The sequence below is a fragment of the Arvicola amphibius genome, chromosome 10, assembly GCF_903992535.2.
Source record: "Arvicola amphibius chromosome 10, mArvAmp1.2, whole genome shotgun sequence".
Classification (NCBI taxonomy): domain Eukaryota; kingdom Metazoa; phylum Chordata; class Mammalia; order Rodentia; family Cricetidae; genus Arvicola; species Arvicola amphibius.
Window position 1 is genome coordinate 56,648,818 of NC_052056.1, and position 26,291 is coordinate 56,675,108.

At 40.5% G+C, this 26,291-nt stretch overlaps 2 protein-coding genes across 6 annotated transcripts in view; both read left to right on the forward strand.

The window, feature by feature from the left end:
* Senp7 (SUMO specific peptidase 7) overlaps window positions 1-2,112 on the forward strand; it is a 104,512-nt gene extending 102,400 nt beyond the window's left edge. For all 5 annotated transcript variants that reach the window (XM_038344866.1, XM_038344867.1, XM_038344868.1 and 2 more), the window contains one exon: window positions 364-2,112. In XM_038344866.1, the coding sequence (XP_038200794.1) occupies window positions 364-501 (138 nt within the window). In that variant the 3' untranslated portion in view covers window positions 502-2,112. The remainder of the gene's footprint in view (window positions 1-363) is intronic.
* A 5,509-nt stretch (window positions 2,113-7,621) lies between these two features.
* Impg2 (interphotoreceptor matrix proteoglycan 2) overlaps window positions 7,622-26,291 on the forward strand; it is a 57,291-nt gene continuing 38,621 nt past the window's right edge. Inside the window, exons 1-6 of the mRNA XM_038345908.1 lie at window positions 7,622-7,706; window positions 8,144-8,371; window positions 15,810-15,976; window positions 20,667-20,698; window positions 20,793-20,816; window positions 25,883-25,932. Of these exons, the coding sequence (XP_038201836.1) occupies window positions 7,622-7,706; window positions 8,144-8,371; window positions 15,810-15,976; window positions 20,667-20,698; window positions 20,793-20,816; window positions 25,883-25,932 (586 nt within the window). The remainder of the gene's footprint in view (window positions 7,707-8,143; window positions 8,372-15,809; window positions 15,977-20,666; window positions 20,699-20,792; window positions 20,817-25,882; window positions 25,933-26,291) is intronic.

Consider the following 26,291-nt stretch of genomic DNA (forward strand, 5'->3'; position numbering starts at 1 on the left):
TTATTACCAGGGCTTTTTTCATAATAGTTCAACATTATTAACATGTGTCTGATTTCTGAGTTCTGCTGAGTCAGTCTTTACCGGTTATGACACCACTCAGACACGCAGTGTAACAGAGTAGACTATTTCATTTTAATGCTCATAAGTTAGCAATTTATGAAAATGGTCTAAAATTGATTGTGGCCATGGTTATCCAGCTGAGAAACTGAAAACTAATTTTGTGCTTTATGTGAGTGCTGTGGTGTGGTGTGCAGCAATCTGTTGATTTTTGAAAGGTGTCATGTTTTCATTTCCTACAAAAGTGAGATTTAAAAAAATTGAAATCATGATGTCATACTAATATTCTTTCTTTTCTCTTTTTAGGATCCCATTGTTAACTTTGAACTCCCAATTCACTTGGAGAAATGGTTTCCTCGCCATGTAATAAAGACCAAGCGGGAAGATATTCGAGAGCTCATTTTGAAACTTCATTTGCAGCAACAGAAGGGCAGCAGTAGTTAGTTAATCTGTGCAGACATGGCTCATGCTCTCTAAATTTACTGGCAAGCGGCTTACCAGCATTGTGTCAGCTTAGAGAGAAGAAAGTAACTTGCAGTAGTTCATAAATTGTTGAAATGTATATGGTATCTTGTTTGAGTCGTTGGGCTCTCACAGCTGAAGGTGTCATAGAAGCACTTATAAGATAGAAATTAAAATTTCATAAATATATTTTTATGATTAAATATGCTTGGATTATGCAATAGCGTATGTAATGTGGGAATGTTTTCGTAAGTAATAAACCTCTGTGATCTGTACTTCCACATGACTGGGTGTTGATGGGAGGTGGGTTCTCCCTGGTGCCAGCCCCAGCACTTGTCAGATTTGTTGGCAAGTCACATCATATTGTAACTCTGTTCTTTGCAGCTCAAGCATGCAGTATGAATACTGTGTATTTTTTTTAAAAAAGAACTTAGTATCAAGGCTTCAGAAAATGCCATTCACGGCATCCCTTCTGTATAGTATGAAAAAAAGGAAAACCATTAGATACAAATTTACCCTTTCAAAGTGCAGCTTATTCTTCTCAATTGCTAAATGCAATTTCTCCGCTCTGACTGTCCCCTCCCCCACTTCTTCACATGTCACATAGAGAGGTCTGAGAAGTGAGTTCATTTGTTCAGATAAAATGTGGAACACACTTTAAGTACCAAATAAGTTTTCAAAAATTATGTAGCTAAGCTTTGTTAATTTGAGGTATAGCTATATAAATATTCATTCCTACATTACCCTAGAATGTGTGTATACAGTTTCTATAAAAGATAAAATTGGTGTCCTCATAATTTTAACATAGAAAATACTTTTAAACTTCTATTTATTATTTAGAACCAAATATGTAATTTTATAGTTTGGTTACCCACGATTCATCTGCAAAGCCAGATTTCTCATTTCTTTTCTATTTTTAAGTTATAGTTTCTAAAGATTATGATCCCCCAGGGATCTCACTCATACAGCACCCAATATTTTATTAAATATTCAGGTAACAGTTCTACTGGATTTATGTGATGATGGTGGTATTATCTATTAAGCAGAAATATTTTTAGGGATATACGATCATATTGTTTTCTCAGATAATGGATTTTAGAATATTATTTTAAACATCTCTTGCATTCACAGTTATAACTGTTGTAAAGCATTTGAAACAAAGGCAAATTAAGATAAAACTAAGAAGTCTGAAGGTTTTATTTCAAAATCAAGTGACTTGGGTTGCCAGTTAGCCTTAGTGTCCTCAGATTCTATTGGTCTTGTCTCTCTTTGCACTGTTCAGGATACATGGCTTTTGGAGATTTTACATGAAAGTGCTTATTAACTGCATATTTCATTCCCAACTTATGTATGTTGGCGAGAAACTTTTTTTTAAAAAGTGGCTGTTAATTGTTTTGTACATCTAATTTTGGAAAGCAAGTGTATAAGAGATCTTGTAACTTCTGACATTTTCTGTTTGTGTGTTTTTCAAAGATACCACTGTCCTTCATCATGTTTTGGAGACTGTTTAAAATTTGTTTTCCTAAATTCATGTAGAAATAATGATTTGAGGATGTCAACATTTTATATTAAACATGTTTTCAATTCATTAAATTGAAGTGTAATCTTGTCTTAAATAACAGTCAAAACTCTAAAAAAGTACTGTATAAAATTATCTCATGGATATGGGGAGTATATAGGAAACATAAATATTTATGTTTATTATGCTAGAATTATCTTTTTAACTATTGTATACTGCATATACCATGTGATATGATGTTTAAATTCATTTTTTTCACACTTTAGCAGGTATACAGTTAATTTGAATGTCTTTTTGTTTAAAGGAAAATAATACTTCAAGTTGAGCAACTTAATTAGATAAGTGTTGCCCCAATCCAGAACACTCCCAAATCTGAAGTGTTCTGAGCACCAGCATGATATGACAAGTAGAAAATTCCATTCTTACCTGTGATGGGTGACAGTCAAAACACTAAAATATCACATACAATTAGCTCAGGATATTTATGAAGAGTTGATATGGAACATACATGAATATCATGCATAGATTTGACTCCTTCCCTCAAGATACAGCCTTGCATTTGCAAATATTCTAAGATCCAACACATGCAACTCTTCTGCTCCCGGGTATGTCCCATGATACTCAGCTCCCATCACCTAATAGCCAGCAGTATACGTGAGAAAATGCACGCCGGGGTCATGGGGCTCATTTGCTGTGTAAGCCTAGTGTGCTAGTTTGCTTTCTGTGGCTGTGGTAAACATGATGACCAAACCAGCTTGGGAGGAAAGGGTTTACGTCGTTTACTTACAGGTCACAGCCCTTGAGGGAAAGAAATCAGGGCAGGAACTTGAAGCAGAAACCATGGAAGAACACTGCTGGTTCAATTCCTCTGCCAGCATTTTGCTAGACACAAAAAGACTGAACTTTTTCCTTTTTGAAAGCAAATATTTACAATACTTTGTATTTATTAATGAAAGTTTTATACATTTTGGTTTTATATCCATTTACTGTTACTCTCTTCTAATGCCTGTAGCAAGCTTTCTTTGGAGCCTCAACCAGCTCCCAAATCCTGACATAAAGACTTAGTTATGAGTTAGTTACTTACGAATGTTTGGCCTTCTGCTTGTTTCACTAGCTCTTTCAACTTAAATGACCCTGTTTCTTTTCATCTGTGTTTGCCTAGGGGCCTTTTACCTTCCTTTCCTTCTGTTTTGTATATCTTACTTTCCTGCTGTCTCCACGGCTGGCTGACAACTGCCTGGCTTCTGGTCCCAGTCCTGTCCCTAGGACTGTCCCTCTCTTTCTCCTTCTCTCTCCAGCCTAGATTTCCCCTCCTACTTATTCTTCGCCCGCAAGTCCTGCCTTTCCCTCTGCTACTCAGTTGTTGGGCATTTAGCTTTTTCTTAGACCAATCAGGTGTCTTAAGCAGGCAAGGTGAAACAAATACAACACACCTTTCCATATTTAAGCAATTACAGCATAAACCAATGTAACACACTTTTACACAACTAAAGTAATATTCCTCAACATAAGCAAGTGTAACACACCTTTGCATAGTTAAAATAATATTCCACAGCAAATGCTCACAGTGCCGTCCCCTTTGTTACCCAACTTCATGCCCTTTTTGTTTATTAATAATTCCCTGGTCTAATTGCTGCTTCCTATTGGGGCATGGATGTGGGGGCCATCCACTGGGGCATAGGCCTCCTTTTCATTTAGTTTTTTTTTTTAAATTTTAAAAATTTTTTAATTTTTTTTTTATTCGTTTAGCTTCTCATTACTGCCTAGGCCCACCTCCCAGAGGTGGTACTGCACACAACAATGGGCCAAGCCCTCCCATATCAGTCAGCAGTCTAGATAATTCCCCAAGGGTTTCAGGTCAGTCTGATCTGGGCAGTTCCTCAAATGAGACCCCCTCTTTCCAAGTGGCTAGTTTGTATGAACTTGACCGTAAAAACTAACCAGGACACATAGTGACCCTAGCTTGGCTCCTGGAACCCGTGAGAAGGTGGGAAGAGATGGCTGATTGTATGTTTTTCTCCAGCCTCCACATTTAGCTGTGCCCTGCTCACCCACATACATGTTATGTACATGTGCACACATAGATGCATACACTAGTCATAAATTAAAAAACGAGCTCTTCCGTTTTTGAAAGCAAACATTCATTTCTGGACAGATAAACAGGTCTAATAATTTGGTAAAAATAAAGTTTCTCTGAGAGTGGGTGAAGCTTTGTTAGCGTAGGATATGGGTGAGAGGCAATAGACTGTGAAACACATGCTAACGACCAGAGATTATTTGTAGAGAAGATACACATTTTAATTTAAAACTCTTGAGATTGGGGTGGAGGAACGAGTTTTTTGTTTGATTTTGTAAGTCCTATTCAATCAGGTAGTGCCTGAGAAAGTTTTAAACGTCTTAAAAATCACCTTTTATTTATTTATTTTTTTGGGGGGGAGGGGAAGGTCAGGAAGGGAAACGCCTTAGTGTGTCATAGAGCTGTCTCCATCCTGTTCCAGCCTGTTTGTCTATCCTCCATTCTCCTTCCTCCTTCGCAGTACGGAACTACTCACTCATGCTGTACTTCTGCTCCGTTAACTGGCATATTTCTGTGGGATTTTGTAAACGCTGCCCATCACATGTCATTGTGTGTCATCACGTGTCATCACATGTCAGAAGACAAGGTTCTTTGTATATGAGGCCTCCTGTCCCCATGGCCTATGTTTATTCAAATGATCTTATCTGTAAAATTGTGTTCTTTTGGGGGGACTGGAGAAATCAAAGGGTCAAGAAGACCTCAGATGAAGATGTACTTTACTTAACGTTACCATGATAACAACAGTGTGCTGTATTTTTCAACAAGGTATATGTGGAGCCAGGTAATGGACTATTGTTTTGTGATGTGAATGCCAATTTGAAGCCCAAGTCAAAGCTGAATGCCTGGCTTGGCTTTGCTTCTGAATAGGGTAATCGTTCTCATATGTTCATTTTACGATCTTCGATGTAATTTGTAACTGCAGCACTTCTAGTCCCAAGCAAGTGATGCCTAATCTACGTCTGTTATCCAACATTTTGCTAGACACACACTGGTGTGGGAGGTCCTTCTGTATATGTGTTGCTTTTATTGGTTAATGAATAAATAAGCTGCTTTGGCTTATGATAGGGCAGAGTAGAGCTAGGCAGGAAAACTAAACTGAAAGTAGGCAGAGTCAGATGGAAGCCGTGGAGCTGCCAGAGGAGAAAGACATAAGCCGCCAGCTGGAACCTTGCTGGTAGGCCACAAACCTCATGCTGAGGTTCCACCTGGCGGCTCCATGGCTTCTGCCTAACTTTGCCTACTCTATATATCTCTCTTTCAGCCTGGCTTTACTCTGTTTAGCCATTGGCCAAAAGCAGCTTCTTTATTCATTAACCATTAAAAGCAACACATACAGAAGGACTTCGCACACACACACACACACACACACACACACACACACACACACACTTTCCTCTTTTGAAAGCAAATCCTTTATCTCCCTCTAACACCCCAGTACCCTCCCTCTCACCTGACTTCATGACCTCTCTTTGTGTTGTTGTTGTTGTTGATTGATAGCTCCCTGGTCTAGTTTAGTGCTTCCCATGTCAGCATGGCTATGGGGGCCTTCTATGGGGACATTGACAGTCTACTAGTGGCCATACCCCAAAGGAGAGTGACATCCCCCAGCATCCAGCCACCAATTGCTAGTAGCTCTTTCCCCAAGGGTGGGATCTCAGCGGCCTGTTCCCACTCATGCTTGTATTCTGGTGATTATTCATTTCCAAGTAACACAACATTGCTACTCCTGTTTCTAAAATGCCCTTTGTAACACTTAGGCTCAAAGAATAATCACACAGAATAATTCATACTTCTGTTCCTTCCTAGAAATTTGTATAAAAGTTTGATTATTTTTATTCCACGTACACATGGATTACAAGGACACAAATGCTGGAAACGTTTTTGCATTTGAGGAGGTTTTTCTCAGTTTAAGTACAGCAGTGTTTTCCAGACTGCCTTGGTTCTCAGGAGCTTTTCATTCTTTGGAGTAGGCCAACAAAAACAATAATTCCAACCAGTATTTGTTAATTAAGATGTGTTCCTGTGTTCGCAATCATCAACAAATACATAAGACATAAATTTTTAACTTTTTTTCCCTTTGATTCAAGTTTTCAAGTTTCTTAGCACTACTAATATTTTACAGGTATCACTATGCAATACAGCTTCTTAGAAGGGCTGGAAATATTTATCTGAGGCTGTAACATAATTGATAAGCTCTCCCCATGGCATGAGAACACTGACAGTGACACCATTAAGGATTCTAAGGGACACATGCTTTAGATAGTAATTTTTTTTTCCAAAAATTTCATCAGAATATGTAAAACTAAATTAAGTTTTTTAAAAATAGCAACCCCAAATTCCCACAGGGATTTTTTTTTTTTTGGTTAACTTTGTTGCTTTCTATTTATTTGCTTAGGTAGATGAAAAACTTTACTAGTAAAGAATTTTTTATGATTCCATTTGGTGGAGGACACCATTTGTCGACTAAGAGTTCTTCATGCTCATGGTGAATATCCTGTGAATGCCGAATTAGGCTATGTTGAACTATTTTATCCCAAGAAAATGCTGTTGTTTCCTCAGGACACAATGGGAAGGCAACTAAGAAAAGCTGTTCCATCAGAAGTAGTCAGCTCTAACCAACTTGACGACAGTTGTTCGTGAGGCCATGGGAACACCTCACTGTCCACAGAACCCCATGAAAACAGCCCCTAAAATTCTTGGTAGATACTTTCTCCCTGCTATCTTGCTCATTCTGGCTTTTCCCTACTGCTTCAAAAAAAATTTTCTTTCTGCCTGTTTCTGTCATGGTGAATTCTTTTACTGCAATGTCACTACCGTCTCAGATGGCAGGGACTTCATGTTTGATAGAAAACTTGGCAACAGTTATTTTTAACATAGTTTATGTTGTACTCTCAATATTTGCCAGGCGGCGTTTTAAGTCACTCTGTGTGGGTGAAATGATTTGATCTGTTAATTCTCTCAGCAGCTCCACCGCGGGCTCCCTTTATTATTCTTGACGGTGCACAAGGAAGAAGGTAAAGGAAGTGGTTACAAAGGATTTTCTCCTATGCAGGAAAATGAGCGCTTCTGGCTTATAGGTCTTTGTCTTAGGAAAACACAGAGAACATGTAAGTCTACCACTTCCGACCACGGAGTCAGAGCCTTGGGAGGAAAGGGGCCTATGAAGCACACTGCAAATGCAGGGCTTGTTAAGGGAGGCGGGGCTTACTAAGGCGCTTAGGTGGCTAGATTAGAATTCTCTCTGCCCATCTGTCCTAATTAGCTTACCTCCCTGCTTCCATAGTGTCCCTATTAAGTCAGAAAAGAAGCCAGAGCTACTCTGAAAGGACGAGTTGTTGTTGGGTTTTTTTTTAAACTTATGTCAATTGACAATGGTTTTAGAGTGGTTGCTCACTCCCAGACATAAACTTTTAACTGCGAGCCTTTTTCTTGTGAATGTTTGTTAGTGGAAATCTCCAAACTTCAGGTGCTCATTTTGTTGTCTCATTTCTTTGGTTTTGGCCTAAATGATTATGTTTCTTCTTTTAGGGAAGATTTCTCTGGGTATTTTGCTATTTTTTCTGGCAGGAGGAAATCTTGTATCATTCTCAGGTAATTCAAAACTAATACTTGTTTTCTTGGGGACCCTTAATACAGTCAAAATAGTAATATTTGACATTGTTGTTGTTGGACAATATGACTATTAATCTTTACTATTGCTTTATTGAACTGCTTTAGATTTAGAAATCACCTCCCATGATTTGGGTAATAATTCCTAGTTCAAACCTTACATCCTCGCGTTGAAATTTGGTGTGTACTTATTTTAAAAACCATCTTGAATTAAAGGATTACTAGCTAGATGGGAAAAAGCTTGAGTATGTCTTCCTTCCATGTGCATGCCTGTGTTTCAAGCATTGCCTTAAAGGTTTAACTGGAGCAAATGTCAGCATGTCTCTATTTGCTGCCTTTTGTCCTGCCTCTCCTTCCCAGGAAGCCCCGGGTTCTGCTCCCAGGCCGTTCTCTGTAGTAACAGACCATCTTTTCTGCAGAAGTGATACAAGAACCCACGCGTGCAGTCTCCCTGCTTCTGCCTGAGAAGTCCATTGACCCTTCCCTGCTTCCCAGAAACAGGCAGCTTTTGGAGCCCACAGAGGCAGAGAGCAGGTGGCTGCTTAGAAGGCGGAGATCAATTCTGTTCCCAAATGGAGTCAAAGTTTGCCCTAATGAAAGCGCTACAGAGGCGGTGGCCAACCACATGAACTATTTTAAAGCCCGAGGTAAGCAGATAGCCAAACCCTTGAACTCCTTCATGACACTCAACCATCACATTTGTTGTGCGTTTTTATAGTAAAAAGGTGATAATGAGCAAATATTAGTGAGAAAAGGACTAAATCATGTTAATATAAATTGAGAGAAAAGTGTAAATTATTGTAATAGAAAATATCTAAAATTTTTTTTAGTATATTTGAAAGCACTGCTGTGTTACTGGATATATTAAATATATTTTTTCTTTTTCATTGTGGTAATTTACCTACATATACCAACAGCACATATTTAGAAACAAAGACTCCCATGCTTCTTGATTGTGTACTTTGGACATGCCGGAGATGACTCTTCTCTCAGTGGTCTCACCTGGCTTTTGTCTTATTGATTATGCAATATGATCCTGGATTCATATCTTCTGCCGTGTGAATTCACATTATGTTTCTTACATTTGATAGCGTTACTTAATTGAACATTGTCCATATGCCTTAGACATTTGAAGGATTTATCAAATTTTGCTTTTTATGTATTCAACAGCCAATAAAAAGTGCTATTATATGAATGTGATGTTACTAAGCTAAATGTAGAGGTTGATTATGGAATGATTGTAAAATCAGGACTGTCCTATTAAAATTCATCCATTTGTTTATTGAGCACTCACTATTTCCCCTGGCACCAGCTTGTACAATTGTCTTTCTCAGCTGCTATTTCATTATCTTAATTTTCTACATTCTCTTCTACACTATAGTTTTTTAAAAAATAAAAATTTAATGGCAGTGAAAACATTTCATATATGTAATGTTTTATGTTAATATAACATGGCACAGTGTTTTAGCAGCCCCTGTGAATATGCTAGTCTTGATTGTATTTGAGGTTATTACTCAGGAAAAGGCTCTTCTCTTCCTTTTTCTTTTTCTTTTTTTTTAAAACGACAGAGTTTTTTCTCTGCGTAACAGCCCTGATTGTTCTGGAACTTACTTTGTAGACCAAGCTAGCCTCAGAGATCCACCTGCCTCTGCCTCTCAAGTGCTGGGAGTAAAGGTGTGCACCACCACCCTTGACTTGGCTCTTCTTTCTTGTTAAAAGGGAATCGTAGACCTAGAAGTATTGTGTAGGACCCTAGGTTGGAAGTGAGCTTGCAAAGTGACCGAGGACATGAAGGACCAGAGAACGGCAGTGAGTCATGTATCAAGATGATTTACACTGCCTGGATTTTAATTTTAAATGGCTCAGAATATCCAGCTGTCTCAGCTATCTGTTCCACAGTAAAGAGGAAGGGCCAACCATTAAGGAATCTTCTTCTGTTTTGTGATTGTTTTGCTCTTATTTTTATAAAGTCAAGAAGTACTGCTAAAAAGAAGAGGTTAGCAAAAGGAAAAATAAGACATCCTTGAAATAATGAATTAAAAAATACATGTGCTGTGAGTTGGGTTATTGAAAAGGAGCCCTGAAAATATACATGCAAATAACATTATACATACTAAACAATTATACTTATGTATTTAGGAATATATACATACATCTCTCTCTCTCTCTCTCTCTCTCTCTCTCTCTCTCTCTCTCTCTCTCTCTCTCTCTCTCTCTCTCTCTCTCTCTCTCTCTCTCCCCCCCCCCCGTGTGTGTGTGTGTGTAACAACAATTAATGAAAAAAAGGCCAAAAGGCCATGAACTTGAAAGAGACCAAGGAAGGGTATATGGAAGTATTTGGAGGGAGGAGAGGGAAGAAGGAGGAAATGATATTACCCTCTCAAAAAATAAAAGGAATAATTAAAAAAATTAGAAAGAATAGGGACCTCAGAAAAGCAAACCAGGCGTTATACTATGGCTGTTATTATGACCATGGTAGAAAACAATACTTTACCTCTTATGCTTTTGAAAACTGGGGAAGGACTGGGGATAAGTCCCCATGTTAAGAGTGCAGACTGCTCTTCCAAAGGACCAGATTTTGATTTCCAACACTATGTGGTGGATCACAACCAAATGTAACTCTATTCCTAGGAGTTCTGGTGCCCTCTTCTGGTCTCCCTAGGCACCAGGCACACAGGAGGTGCACACACTTCCATGCTGGCATTTGGTCTGGTTTGGGCCTGCACAGGTTTTCTGCATGCTGCCATAACCACTGTGAGCTCCTGTGTGTAGCTGCCCTGCTCTGCCAACAAGATAATGTCACCTCTGGCTTTGTTCCCCTTTTCCATAATGGTCTCTGAGCCTTGGAGTTTTGCAATACATCTGTTCCTTTAGGCTAAGAAATCTCTGCTGGCATTGCCATTGCTTGTGGTTATCCTCCAGACTCCATGGTAACACCTATTACTGAAGACACCACATGACTGAATCATAGAACATGGCAGAATCAAGCTGGTACTGACCTGGACACTTCATCCCTTCCTATCCAGCTTTCATAGTACTGGACGGTGCTATGCACACTATCAGAAGAAACAGGAATCATCAGTCTTAGCCACCATGCGACAGACTTCCCTACACTATCCCGCTGTGGGAACTCTGTTCCCAGACATCCCTACTGGTGCAATAGTGGCATGAACATCACGGAGCAATCAGCTACATTTTTGTTTTATTTGTTTATTTATTTATTTATTTTGGAGACAGGGTTTCCCTTCATAGTCCTGGCTATTCTGGATCTTGCTCTGTAGAGCAGGCTGGCCTAGCCAACACTTTCTAATGGACTTTAAATCTCACACCACAAGATGGAACCCATACTTGGCACCATTATAAGGCCAAGCTATAGGTGGACACAGCAGAGGCCCCTACTACTATTATGCTACTCCATGGGCACAGTGATTAACCACTCCTAATGCTCACCTTGATACTAATAGATAGACACCATCTCTCAACCCTCATCTGACAAGCTTCTCGCTGCAGTAGATGTGGATAACACAGAGACCCACAACTGACAAGGGGCAGAGAATAAGATACTGCAGATGCCAAGGAAATGTAAAGAATCTACAGAATGGGAGAAAATCTTTGCTAGTTACATATCTAGCAAAGGATTAAGATCTAAAATATATAAAGAACTCAGAACTTCAAACAAGAAATCAAATAGCTCAGCTGGCCCAATATGTACATGACTTTAATTCCAGAAGTTAGGAGGCAGAAGCAGGTAGATCTCTGTAAATTAGAACAAAATGAAATGAAGGCACAGTTTACCGGAACCACCGGGTGCTGCAAAGACAGCTTGAAGAGCCGAGGTACATCTGCAGGAAGCACACAGATGAGCCATCTGTACCTACTGGGAAGAACAAGTTGACATTTTCCCGGTGGCCCTGGAGGGTATGGGAACTCAAAAGCTGAGTGTGGTTCTATTTGCTTAAAGCTTCTTTGCAGGAGTAATGCAGGATGGGCTGAAGCCGTCCATAACTCTTTCATGAAGTATGTATAGCACTGCCAGGTTAGGAAATAAAAATGCAGGGCAGTCGGTTAAAACTTGAATTTCAGCTGAACAACAAATGATTCTTCTAGTGTTAGCAGGACCCATATAATATTTGATCTGTAGGTTTTCTGGCTCTGTGTCTTCAAGAAAGTTATTCTTTTCTTTTCAAACACACACACACACACACACACACACACACACACACACACAGTGTTTGAGTATTTTGTTCATGTACGTATGTGTACCATATTTGTGACAGATGCCCATGGAGGTCAAAGGAGGACATCAGATTTTCTGGAACTGGAATTACAAACAGTAGTGAGCCACTGTGTTAGTGCTGAAAACCAAAACTGGCTCCTCCTCAAGACCAGTAAAGACTCTTAATCATTGAGCCATCTTTCCAACCCCCAGGAGAAGTATGCTATTTCTCAAAAATACTTTAAAATGTCTCACTTTTTATCTCAGGCTGACCTGAAACCCACCATGTGCCTCAGGATGGCCTTGAACTTGTGACAATCCTCCTGCCACAGTGTCCCAGGTACTGGGATTACTGTCACAAGCCATTAAGCACAGCAAACTTCTATTTTGTTACCATTGAAATGGGAGTGATATTAGTAATAGTAATATCTTCAAAGGATCTTAGTAAACACCAGAACTTGTAGGGCCTTTGATGATCCTAAGAAAGCAACAGTATTGCTGATCGAGTGGGAGGAACGTATTGCTTATATTTTGTATTTTTGTCAAGACAGGGTTTCTGCGTAGCTTTGGAGCCTGTCCTGTAGACCAGGCTGGTTTTGAACTCACAGAGGTCTGCCTACCTCTCTGCTTCCCGAGTGCTGGGATCCTTATAGTAAAAATGAATTTTACTATTAACTCATTAATATACACAAAGACGTCAACCATTATTCTGATAGGATTATATTAAATGTGTAGTAAGATCCATGTGGGAGGTAGATTACACATAAAACAACTATTCATACACACACACACACACACACACACACACAATCTAACAAAAGAAGCTCCTAGCTTTGTCTCTATTGCTGTCATAAACACCATAACCAAAAGTTTTATAAATATATAATTTTAAAATTATAATACAATGTTGTATTCTGAAACCTAGTTGTAATTACTTACTAGTTCAGAGCATCTTAAAGTGGCTTCCTTAGGACATGTGCACAAGTGTGTGTTTGTGTGAGTGCATGCCATGTGTGTGGGTGCATGCAGTGGCCAGAAGAACGTGTTTAACTCCATAAAGCTGGAGTTCCAGGCAGTTATGAGCTGCCAGATGTGGGTGCTGGGAATAGTACTCAGGGTCTCTAAGAGCAGCAAGTAATCTTTTTAGAAAATGTTTATTTTTATGCTATATGTATGAGGGTTTCTTTTTCTTTTTTTGCCTGTATAGGCAACATGTGTCTAGTACCCTTGGAGACCAGAAAAAGGCACTGGATTCCCTGGAAGCGTAGTTAAGTGTAACTGTGGGTACCACATGGGTGCTGGGAACTGAATTACATTCTTTTGCAAGAGCAGCTAGCCACTGCTCTTAACAGCTGCACTATCTTAAGCCTCCTGGAGATAATTTTTACTTAATGTGTTTCTGAAACCAATGAAATTTTCAGAGTAGTTACAGATTCAGAGAAAAATTGAGCGTGATGTCCATAAAGTTAGTGCAAAGTTCCTTAAACCCTCGTCATTAACATCTTATATTAATACAGTACGTTTGCTACAATTGATAGTCCAACACTGGCGCATTATTAACAAGTTCATAGTTTACACTGGAGTTCACTGCGCTGTGTATTCATTGGGCTTTGGTGAAGGTATGATGATGCTTACCAACGGTTACAGCATTATTCAGAACAGCTCCACCTCTTCATCGCCCTCCTTCCCAACCCCCGAGGGACACTCACCTTTTTACAGTCCCCACACTTTTTTTTTTTCATTCTCATGGTTTATTTTTTTTTATATTTAAAAATTTCCATCTCCTTCCCTCCTCCTCCCCCTCTCCCCCTCCCTCCGCTCCTCTTTCCCCTTCCCGCCCCTCCTTCTCCCCCTTCCCTCCCCTTCCCTCCACCCATACCTCCCCTCCCTCCCTCTCAAGGCCAAGGAGCCATCAGGGTTCCCCACTCTATGCTAAGTCCAAGGTCCTCCCAACTCCCCCCAGGTCCAGGAAGGTGATCGACCAAGCTGAGAAGGCTCCCACAGAGCCCGTCCATGCAGAAGAATCAGAGCCCAGCGCCAATGTCCTTTGCTTCTCAGTCAGCCCCCGCTGTTGGCCACATTCAGAGAGACGGGTTTGGTCGCATGATCCATCAGTCCCATTCCAACTGGAGTTGGTGATCTCCCTTTAGTTCTGTCCCACCGTCTCCATGAGTGAACGCACCCCTCACGTTCCTGACTTTCTCCCTCATGTTCTCGCTCCTTCTGCTCCTCATCAGGACCTTGGGAGCTCAGTCCAGTGCTCCAATGTCACTTTTGCCTCTCCACAAATTTTGTTGGGCTCATACAGATTAGTTTTGTTGATTTGGCAGCATGCATAATTTTAATGCTTTGAAAGCTCATTTTGAAATAATAATTGAATAATATTCCATTGTGTGGATTTGCCAGAGTTTATTTTCCATTCTTCTGTTGAAGGCCATCTTTATTACCTCCAGGCTTTGGCAAGTGTAAATAAAGCCATTTCACACATGTTCATGCAAGTTCTTGCGCAATCACATTTTTTCTCTTTGCTTGCGTAGATGCCAAGGAGTGCACCTGAACTGGATTTGTTTCCTTTTCCTGTATAAAAGTGAATGACTATTATCTCCTATTTTCAAGCATGAGTTGTGTTTGCTGGAGAGTGACAACCCAAAGTGAACATTCTCTCCCTGGCTTGCAGTGTGCCCTCCACCTACAAGCCCCGAGGAGTTCCAAATGCTCCTTTTAAAATGTCCAGTAAGTTTTCCAAAGAATAGATCACATTCATTTGCATTTCTGCATTTTACCCAAAAACCTCCTGGCTCTTTTAAAATGTCATTCTCTCTCTTTTATTTTCTAAAAGTTTTTATTCTTTGAAAACTTCATAAAATGTACTTTGACCATATTATTCCTCCTCAGCTCTTCCCAGATCCCCCCACCTCTCAATTTACCCAATCTCATGTTTCCTCTCTCTTAAAAAACCAAACCCAAAACCCCTCAAGTCACTACTCCTGGCTATGAAGCCTGCCCTGGAATGGGTTGGTATACCAGATGGCACTCTATTGAAGAAAACTGACTTTCCCTCACAGCAGCAAATGAATACCAATAGCTCTGAGCTAGAAGCAGGACTTTGTTCTGATCTCCCTCTCTATGCTAGGGTTTCATCTGGCTTGTGTGTGTCTTATGCATGTTATTACAGCCATGTGTTCATATGTGCATCTGCGTGTTATGTCAGAAAGCAGTTTCCTTGAAGTCATCCACCTCTTCCGGCTTTCACAATCTTTCTGTCCCTCTTCTGCATAGATCCTCACACCTTGAGGGGAGGAATGTGATGTAGACATTCCATAAGGCTGAGTGTTGTGATGTTTCTTCTTCTCTGCATGTTGACCAGTTGTGGGTCTCTGTATTAACTATTATCTATTGAAGAAGAGGCTCCTCCGACAAGGGTTGCTCTGTGGGTACAGCATTAGGTCATTAGGCATCCAAAAGCATCATTATCTTTTGAAAAGCTGAGAAGTTATGACTTCAGTTAAAAAAAAAAAGGAGCTTCACATTACAGTGTCTATTAATAAAACAGATTCAGCACAGTATATTAAATCTAAGTTCCATTTTCATGAGACATAAACATTGAATGAAAAAATAAACAAGGAACATATATTCATTAAGAGGTGAGCTAATGCCCCTTATAAAGAAATAGTTGGAGATACAAGTTTTTTTTTCAGAACTGGAAAGTTTGAGCAGGATGTTTTTAGCTGAATGCCATCCTCATGACCTTCCAGAAAAGATGATATGGCCAAAAGTGTTTCAGAGCAATGGGAGTGAGTGGTCCCATGATCATCATGAGACCCACAGAACATGTTATCCTTTTCTACACATCTCTCTCTACTTTCCAGTGTGCCAGGAAGCCATCTGGGAAGCCTTCAGGACGTTTTGGGATCGACTTCCTGGGCGTGAGGAATATCGATACTGGATGGACTTGTGCGAGGATGGAAGCACGAGTGTATTTGAAATGGGCACCCAGTTCAGCCAGTCTGTAGAACATAGACGCTTAATCACGAAGGTAAGTGTTGCAGGGAAGAAAGAAATTGTCAGATTGTTGTAGGCATTCTTGTACATGGCTAAAGGAAGAGAAGATAACATGGTTTAAGGTTTCCGAGTGAGCTGCCCTAGGGTATAGCTTAGTCTTCTGTTCCTAGCTCTGGCCTTTCATAATGAACACTGTTAATCCAGAAACAGCCGCAGCCTTGTTTATAGATGTAAATGTACCAAAATAATATTATGCAAAAATTCAACGATAAGGATCTGTGTGAGTTAAACTTTATTGCCAAATTGCTTTATATGTTCATTCAGAATGGATCGTAGTCATTCTAAATAAGTTAGAGAATATAGTTTATTTAGCACATGTAATAAAGTATGAATGTGGTTTTAGTTCAATTTGTTTTTATTTGTGTGTATGTATGTGGACGTGCATGCATGTGTACACACATGTGCCATGGCAGACATAGGGCAGAGTTCAACTTCTTGGAAGTCAATTTTCTCCTTCCACCTTGCTTTTGATGCAAGGTCTCTCTTTTAATTTTTGCTTCAGCACAAAATAAATGAACTTCCGACTGATTCTTCTGTTTCTCCCATCCTGCCTTAGGAATCTTGGGGTTACAGATGCAGCCACTGTACGTGGCTTTTCAAACATGAGTTCTGTATTAGTCAGGGTTCTCTAGAGGAGCAGATCTTCTAGAATGGATCCCTAGGGTGACTTACAGCCTGTGGTCTGGCTAGTCCAACAATGGTTCTCTGCCACCAGTAAATTCAAAAATCCCATAATTGTTCAACATGAGGCTGGATGTCACAGCTGGTCTCTATGTTAGAATCCCAAAGAAAGAGTTTCTAAAACCAGTGAAAGAATGCTTCAGCAGCAGGACAGATCAGTCTGCCAGCAAGAGTGAGGGGAAACAGGCAAGAAACCAAGCCCTTCCTTCTTCCGTGTCCTCTTATATGGGCTGTTACCAGAGGGTGTGGTCCAGAGTGAGGTGGGTTTTCAGACCTCAAATGAGCTGGATTTAAGGTTGGTCTTCCTAACTGAAGTTTTTCTAAACAAGAAAAATCCCTCACAGGTTTGTCCAGCTGTGTGGGTTTTAATTAATTCCAGACATAACTAACTTGACAACCAAGATTAGCTATCATAGGCTCCAAGGCTCCAAATCAGGTCATCAGGTTTGCAGGACACATGATTTTACCTGTTGAGCCATCTTGCCAGCCATGCTTGCTATGTTTTATTATCAGAAATTATAGAAATTATTTAATGGATATTTGTTGAAATAAAATTATAAAAGTAATAGCCAAATGTATTTTTCTACTCCCTGCAATCTTTGAAGTTTATGAATATCATTTTCAAGTACTGGCTGTAAGTATTACATACTGAAAATAATTGTTGGATGAATAGCTAAAACCAGTTGTTTAAGTAGGTCTGAAAAATTATTACTAAATGAATAGCTCTGGGTTATTTTGCTTGATTCTTATGAAATAAGAGTGAATCTAAAAGAAACAAGATGAATCATCACAGTCTTTCATTTTTAAATTTTATTTCTAGTAAAGAAGATGCACTATATTCTTTTAACACTTGGTTTTACAGTGGTGATCTCATTAAGTGGGAGAAAGTTGGGTAGGCGGATAGTTTACTAAACATGGGTGGACCAAAGACAGATTTTATAGGGTTATAAACATTTTGCAGACGTGCAAATTTTTTATGTGTTTAAAATGAACTCATCTATTTGCCATGGTGTGTCACAGTTCAAGTCAAGACACGGTGTCTGCCTTTTCTCTGTCATATTTATAACTGCTTCATTTTAGAAATTATGAAAATAGATGCGTCATCCGTATCTCCCATATCTTATAGCTAATAGACAGCAACCTTACAAGGTAGTCTTCATTTTGTAAATAAAGACAATAAATAAATTGCTTACCCTTTATTTACAAAATCGTTTGTAACCCAGAGCCATTTTTCCCAAAATTTATATTTTTGATATGAATATTGTTCAGCAGTACAGAGCTTGGTATCCTGTGCAAGGCCCTGTGTTTGATTAGTAGCACTGCAAAAACGAAACAAAACTCTCAAAGCATGTTTTCCCCTGTGTTATGGAGCTTCCATTCCAGTGGTTATTGATCCAAAAGACTTCCACAAAGAAAAGAATCATGTATTCATATTTATATCATCCCTGTGTATTTCAAATTGTGTCTGCAATATTGGATCAGCAACTAAAGCAAGAAATATATATAAGGGGTTATTAACTTAATAACAGTTTTTTTTTCTTTTTTCTTTTTTTGGTTTTTCGAGACAGGGTTTCTCTGCAGCTTTTTTAGAGCCTGTCCTGGAACTAGCTCTTGTAGACCAGGCTGGCCTCGAACTCACAGAGATCCGCCTGCCTCTGCCTCCTGAGTGCTGGGATTAAAGGCGTGCGCCACCACCGCCCGGCTACTTAATAACAGTTTTGTGATGTTACACTAAAATGTGTTGCTTACAAGTGGGACTTTAGTTTTAACTTGAAAGTCTAGGAAATACGCTTCAATGAATACTTGGAGCTTGTAGATTAGACAGGTGATGTGCTGTCTGGCTTGAGTCTAAAGGGGTAAATGTGAGTAGGCAGAAGAGGTTGGACAGGCCAGATGCAGGGAACAACATAAACTGTGTTTATAGGGAATGGTTTGGGCTGGTGTAGTAGAGGGATATGCTAGAAATGACAGGTCAGATGGGAGAAGGGGAGAGTGTTAAGAGGCTTGGATTTGGCTCTGTGTGTGACGGGAAACTTCAGGGTTGTAAGGGGATAAGACGAAGGAGCTGGCTTAAAAGCTTGGTCTTAAAAATTCACATTAATTAATTAATTAATTAATAAGCTGTGAGAGTGAGAACAAGGGGGGAACTATGGCACTTCTTTAGGAGTCAGTTCTCTCCTTCTGCTATGTGGGCTGCCAGGATTGACCTCAGTCAGGCTTGGGAGGAAGGGCCTTTACCTGCTGAGCTCTCTGGCCCAATTTTGAACTCTTAAAGGCTACTTGAAGGGTTACAGAGAGTCAGCTGACAGAGAGACCAGGTAGAAAGCCACTGAGGCTCCTCACCAGACCATGGGACAGAGAGAGAACATGATGGACAAAAGTAAAGAAACAGGATTTGTGGGGTTCTTGTTGCAATTTTCCTTGAGTCACCAATCAGCTCCCAAATAAAGACACCGAGACTTATTATTAATTATGAATGCTTGGCCTTAGCTTAAGTTTGTCTCACTAGATCTTCTAGCTTAATTTAACCTGTTTCTATTCATCTATGTTTTGCCTCAGGGCTTTTTTTTTTTTTTTACCTTTCTTTCACTCTGTATGTCCTACTTTCCTGCTTCCTCCGTGTCTGTCTGTCTGTCTGGTCCCTGGTGTCTCCCTGGCATTTCTTTTTCTTTCTCACCACCCTTCCCAGGCTAAATTCCCCTTCCCACTTGCTCTCACTGCTCAGAAGTGCTGCCTATACCTCCTCCCTTGCTATTGGCTGTTCAGATTTTTATTAGACCAATCAGGTGCCTTAGGCAGTCAAGGCAAAACAGCAACTCCTCTTTACATTATTAAACAAATATAATGAACACATCTTTACGCAGTTAAACAAATATTCTACAACAGGCTGTGGCAGATTAGATGGGAACAGGATGGGATAACAGTGCTGGGAGCCTCCCAGTCCTTAATGGGAGTCAATAAGATCAGGGATCAGGCAGGAAAGTCACTGTGCTCCTTGCAGATGAGGCAAGAAGGGCGAAGTTATTTTGAAGCATACATCTTCACTGCTCATGAGAAATGTGCATTGTTTGATGTTTTCATATGAAGCAAAGGAGGTGGTCTGGGTTTTTAATTATAGGAATATTCACCAGCTTTGATGTGGTAACTAGATACATAAGTGGCAGATTATTTTGGGAGGGACCGTAGAGGAAGAAAAGGAGCAAATTACTTAATGATATTTCAGAGTGATTTAGGTAATTTTCTTTCCATTCAACAGATGAGAACACCGACCCTTTGAACCAGAAAGGACATGGGGTGTGTGCTTATAACTGGGAGGAGAAATGGGAACTTTAAACTAGACCTTCTGAATCCATCTTAATATTCTGTACACTCTTTTTTTGTTTTGTTTTTTTTTTTGAAGTAAGAGTACACAGGAATATCAGGGCACATAAGCAGAGACAGAATGCTAGGATGCTTGCATGGTTATAGAAACAAACTTGACATTGTCAGTATCTGCTGTTAGTATTCAGGCATCTGTGCTGGCCTGATCTTGGGGTGTACATCCTCAGCTGTAGCCACTAAGAGCACCTCCCGTGCACATTCACTACGTTCCCTTTAAAAGGGCCATGCCCACCTCCTTTCTCTCCCTCTTTCTCTGTCTGTCTGTCTGTCTGTGTGTCTGTCTGTCTGTCTGTCTTTCTCTCTCTTCTCTCTTCTCTTCTGCCACTCCTGTCTTCAGAGGCTGGTCTCCCTTCTCCCCTCCCCCCTTTTCCCATTTACTTTTCCCCAATAAAATAACCTCTCCACTGAACTCTGTCTCATAGTGTCTTTCTCTCCTGCGCCACTTTTTAAAAACCACAGCACTGCATCCATCATCTGCTTGTCCTTAGAGATTAGTGGCCTAGCTTTTGCCTCCTTAGGGCACTGGTGACCTCTGTGGAGTAGATCTTATTCACTGTGCAATCTCTGCTATTAACTCAGCCATATGTCTTTGTTTCCCTCAGAAGCTGGCTTACACAAAGCAAGCTGCAAGCAGGTATGTCTTTCCTCCTAATCCGACACCCGGCAACATAGGGGTGCTGTACGAATGCCAACACTTACTCTGCCATTCCTTTCCTATGTCTTTTCAGCTCCTGCAAACACCAGGCCTGTGGGTAAGTCCCAAAAGCTGTTCCTCTGAGGCCATCTCCCTTCCCAGAGCATCACCATAGCCACTGGGCTCACTCACTGTCTGGCCTTACCAGGAGCCGACTCGTTTCTTCCTGGATAATTCAATGGAAGTCTGCCTTGGCGAGAACAACCTGCTGCTACTGAGCTTAAGGCTAACACCAACACTGAAAAGGTTTATCTTAGAGAGGGTTAGGTTGTTAAATGCTCGGAAGTTGTTTGGATTATTTTATTGAGTTTATGAGTATGAAAAAAACCAGTACACCATAGATTAATCTGTTAGTGTGCTTCACGTCTGGCTATTAGGCACAGGCCAGGATGTTTTCTGGCTTCTAAGCAGCGGTTATGTAAAGCAGACTTCAAAAGGTGAGGACAGTGACTGAAGCTTAAATTCCAGTCATCTTCAGAATATCAGTACCAACATGTGGGAAACTACATAGTAAATCAGCAGTAGATTAAAAAAATTAACGTAACACGCCAGGATCCTGACATCCAGCTTCCACAACAAAGTCAAGACATAGTTGGAGTATACACACAGGAGTTTTTGAATAGAACACAGGCAGGAGAAGAGTGAACTCTGTGGCCTTGGTCATTCATCTGTCTCGTGATGCCACAGAGTCTGTGTTAAGATTTGAGATTGGGCATTGTGGGGGACTTCTTTTCCCTCTTGGCCTGTTGGCCATTAGTCTATTTGTGAAACTTCCATCCTAATGACAGAGCTGGAAAAACCATCTTCTTCACATCCACAATCTGCTGGACCCAAGGTGCCTTATTTTGCTTCTCTTCTTCATCCTGTTTCCCAGTACACACGCATACTCTTTCTCTCCCTCCTCCCTCTCTTTTATTTTTGATTTTTAAAGTAATATGTCCTCTATTTTTAAAAACGTTAAAACATTTATTCTTTGAGAATTTCACTGATGTATCACACATAGCTTGGTCATATCCTCTTCCCACTTCTGCCTCCAGCTTTCCCTGAATCCCCTCCAGCACACCCCTTTCCAGCTCTTGTTCAGTTCCTCCCTGCTGTCCAGTTAGTGCTGCCCGTATGCACATGGATGTGCGATCTTCTGCAGGAGCGTGGGCAGCTGCTGCTGGCCACACCCTCAAAGAAAATGAATCTCCCTCTCCCCACAACCACCATCACTCTTGCTTTTTAGTTTCTTTCTCTTCTGTTTCCAGTTATCTTTTTCTCTGCCTGTCTTCTCATAGTTTCCCAATTCCTACAACCAATAAGCACTTCTTTCAGTATAAAGTTTGCTGGTGGGTCTCTCTGCCTCTCACTGATCCACTTGGCCAAATAGCTTTCAGAATAAAAAAACTGGAACACGTCCCTCTCTTCTGCCGGACAAGTGACTAGCTACTTGCTGCTCTTCAAAGATCAAGATTAAGCTGCCTCTCTTGAGTCTTCATAATCAGCCTGTGCTTAGTCCTCCAGATCAGGCTATATCTCCAAGTTATGGAGCATTTACTATATTTTTCTAAAAAAGTATACAACGAAACAGTGTAAATAACTTCAGACAACCCAGTTGAGCAAGGAGTGCATTTAGGATTTAAACCCACACCCATCTGAGTCTCAATATTCAGATAGTAATCTCTGGTAAAATTACCTTTCACTCTGTAAAGTGTTTGTTCTGCCGTTTAATTGTCATAGCAGCAACACAAACTAGGTCTGACAATAGTTCCCTCACGTGAGCCTAAATATAAAGAAAGTAATTTTAGGAGACCCTTAAAGCCTGTCTCTACCTGTATAACCCACCATGCAGCCTTCAGAGGCCTTCTGTAGGATCTCCTCAAGAGAATAAGAAATGTGCCTGGCTCCTTTCTACAGTCCTTGTATACAATCCTCTGGAGGGGAGAGGCTTTGATTTACAAGTTCTCATAGACTCTCCACGACCCAGCACCGAACTTCCCAACATGCACAGCATATATTAATTTTGTTGATTTTGTTTAAGCAACCATACCAAAATCAATATGTGTTTGTGCTGTTCTCTCTCTCTCTCTCTCTCTCTCTCTCTCTCTCTCTCTCTCTCTCTCTCTCTCTCTGTCTCTCTGTCTCTCTCTCTCTCTCCCTCTCAGTGTGTGTGTGTGTGTGTGTGTGTGTGTGTGTGTGTGTGTGTGTGTGTGTGTGAATATACCCATACATGCACACAGAGAGAAGGAAGATGGATTAACTCACCAGGGTGACTTTCATTATATTTTATTACTTCTGCATTGTGATGTGGTCAAGTTGCCCACACCATGCATTACACAAAGACCAGGGTTTCTTCATTAAATAATCATGGCTATCTTAACATACGTTTTATCTCAATTCGGCTCTGTGTCACTGTGCTCCAGAGATGACATAGTTTTCCCCTACCTGCATTCAAAGAGGAAAAATGTAGATTTATTTTTGTTTATACTGGGAGGAGGTTTGGTTGTTTTTAATCACACACTAAGAAAGCCCTGAAGATAGTGCCTTAAGAATGGAATAGAAAAGGGGGAAATGAGTAAAAGCCTGTGAGCTGGCAGGAGTGGAATCGGTTTCATCTGGAGCTGGTCTGGCTAGATCAGCTCATTCTATTGCTTCTATTCTCCTGACTAAACTCAAACTGTCCCTTCCTGTTCCTGTCAGCTAGAAACAAATACCTTCATGCTCTCTTCACAGCCCCAAGTCTCAAGAAAAATTCTGAAAAGAAAGACAAAGCATGATTTTGTCTGTGTGATGAGAGATTCCATGTTATAAAACAGCCTGTAATGCAGCCCGTGAGAGGCCACACTGGCACTGCACATGTTCACTGCACACACATCGGTCTACACTGGCACTGCACACACATCAGACTACACTGGCACTGCACACACATCGGTCTACACTGGCACTGCACACACATCAGACTACACTGGCACTGCACACACATCGGTCTACACTGGCACTGCACGTGTTACCACACACATCGGTCTACACTGGCACTGCACATGCTCACTACACACACATCGGTCTACACTGGCACTGCACACACATAGGTCTATCTACACTGGCACTGCACACACATGGGTCTACACTGGCACTGCACACACATGGGTCTACACTGGCACTGCACACACATCGGTCTACACTGGTACTGCACACACATCGGTCTACACTGGTACTGCACACATATCGGTTTACACTGGCACTGCACACACATTGGTCTACACTGGCACTGCACACACATAGGTCTACACTGGTACTGCACACACATGGGTCTACACTGGCACTGCACACACATGGGTCTACACTGGCACTACACACACACTGGTCTACACGGTACTGCATATGTTAGCACACACATTGCTCCTCTGCATTGAGCAATTAGGGCTGACTTTGATGAATTTGCCTCCCAAATTATTACTGTAGTAATAATTAATAATTACTAATCAGTTATTATTTCTGTCTGTGCACTAAGGTTTTGCCTGTGGGTAACTGTTCAGGTTCGATTATACTAACATGTATTCTAAATGTCTCTGAACCTCATTTTATTGTCCCCTCCCATCCTGTAACCCAAGATGCCTCTTGATGGTTTCTGTTACTGAGGCCTTCCTGTACTTATCTAAATCACTTGTCCAGATGTCATATGACTTTAAGTTCTAGTGATTACTCATTTAGTAAGTGATGTCAGGTAGAAATGTTCTAACCAACCAATAAGGATAGGTTTTGTATAATGATTTTAATAAGTTGCTCCTTCAGGTGGTGTTTTTAAAACTGGAATAATCTTTCTGGTGAGATATTTTAAAAATCAGTTTCTCTAATTTTCTATGTGTGCCTGAGGGTGTGAAGAACATGCTTCTGCTTTACCTTCACAAACGCTTTACTTACCATGGTTTATACTAATGTTCCCTCAAACATACATTGAGAGTTATGATTGCAGGCAAGAACTGCTGTACCTAATTAATGTGGTACTGCCGAGTGAGCCCAGGGCTTCATGTGTGCTAGGCAAGCACTCGATTAATTGAACTACATCCCTAGCCCTATAAAAATATCTTTTTAAAGTTTAGACATTGGAAAATGAAAGGGTAGGCAAGTTCTTAATCTGGTGAAGTTCTTATTATTATCTCCCCACCCCTTTAACTGTAGAGATTAGGATCAAGGCTGGGGCCTTAAACATGCTAGGCATATGCTCTTCCATTGAACTGTGTTCTGAGCCTGGAGTTTAGATTTCTAATATTGAGCAAACAGACCCTTCTGTGATGCTGCAAATGCTCTTAATTGTCTTGTCTAATGTGATGGCCATTAGCCACATGTGAGCACTGAATACCTGGAGTGTGGCCGTTGGGAATAAGGAAAGTTTCTAGCTGTATAATATCACTTAATCTAACTGCCAAATGAGTGCAAGACTTCTATACCGATGATATATTCTAGAGGATTAAGCGGGTGGGGACAAAGATAAAGTAGGCAATAAAATAGTTTCACATAATGATTTTACCTGGAGGGGAAAAAATGGACAATGAGCTATAACTAGGAAGGTTCTTTATATAGGATGGCTATGTTGATGAGGCATCAATAAATAAAACATAAGTAAGTTATGAAGTTATAGCTTTTTTTGACTTTACAGCTTTGTATGTTGGCTTGGGAACCCTTATTTGGTTCTAAAGAATTCCTTTGGAAACCTGCCTTGGCTACGGTTTCTATTGCTGTGAAGAGACACCATGACCTGCACCTCTTATAAAGGAAAACGTTTAATTGGGGTGGCTTACAGTTTAAGTGGTTTAGTCCATCATCATCATGGCGGAACATGGCTGCACACAGGCAGACATGGCGCTACTGAAGGAGCGGAGAGTTCTACATCTTGATCTGCAGGCAGCAGGAGGCAAACTGTCTGCCACACTGAGTCTAAAAGGAGACCCCAAAGCCCACCCCCCACAGTGACACACTTCCTTTTACAAGGCCACTCCTACTCCAACAAAGCCACACCTCTTTACAGTGCCACTCTCTTTGGGGACCGGTTTCTTTCAAACCACCATGGAACCCAAGTTCCAAATTTTATAATACTTTCCCAGGTTTCTGTAATTTTTAATACCTGCATTTTTCCCCTACTAGGCCTGAGTTGTCATCCCCAGTTCCTGTTGGTGATACCTCAACATTTACAGGTATGCTTTTTGCTTTCATTCACCTTTATTTCCTAGCTATTAAAGAGTTAAGACAGTTTTTCAGGCAAGTATAAGCTTTTGACTCACATTTTAAAAATATCAGTTTCTCCCCCTATTTTTGTATTGCTCAAGAAAAAAATTATTTTTTACTTGGTTCGTATATTATACTGTGCATACTTTAAGAGTCAGAAAATACCTTAAAACATGAGTGTGATGCATGAATTATTTTAAGACAGACACTTAAGTTGAAGGTAGAACCTTCAAGTTTGTGTGAGTTTCCCAGTGCAAGGGTTTTCTGACACATCCTGGGGTGTAGAACATCCTTTAAGCTCTGTATTCTTTTTAAAGTTTAAAAGATT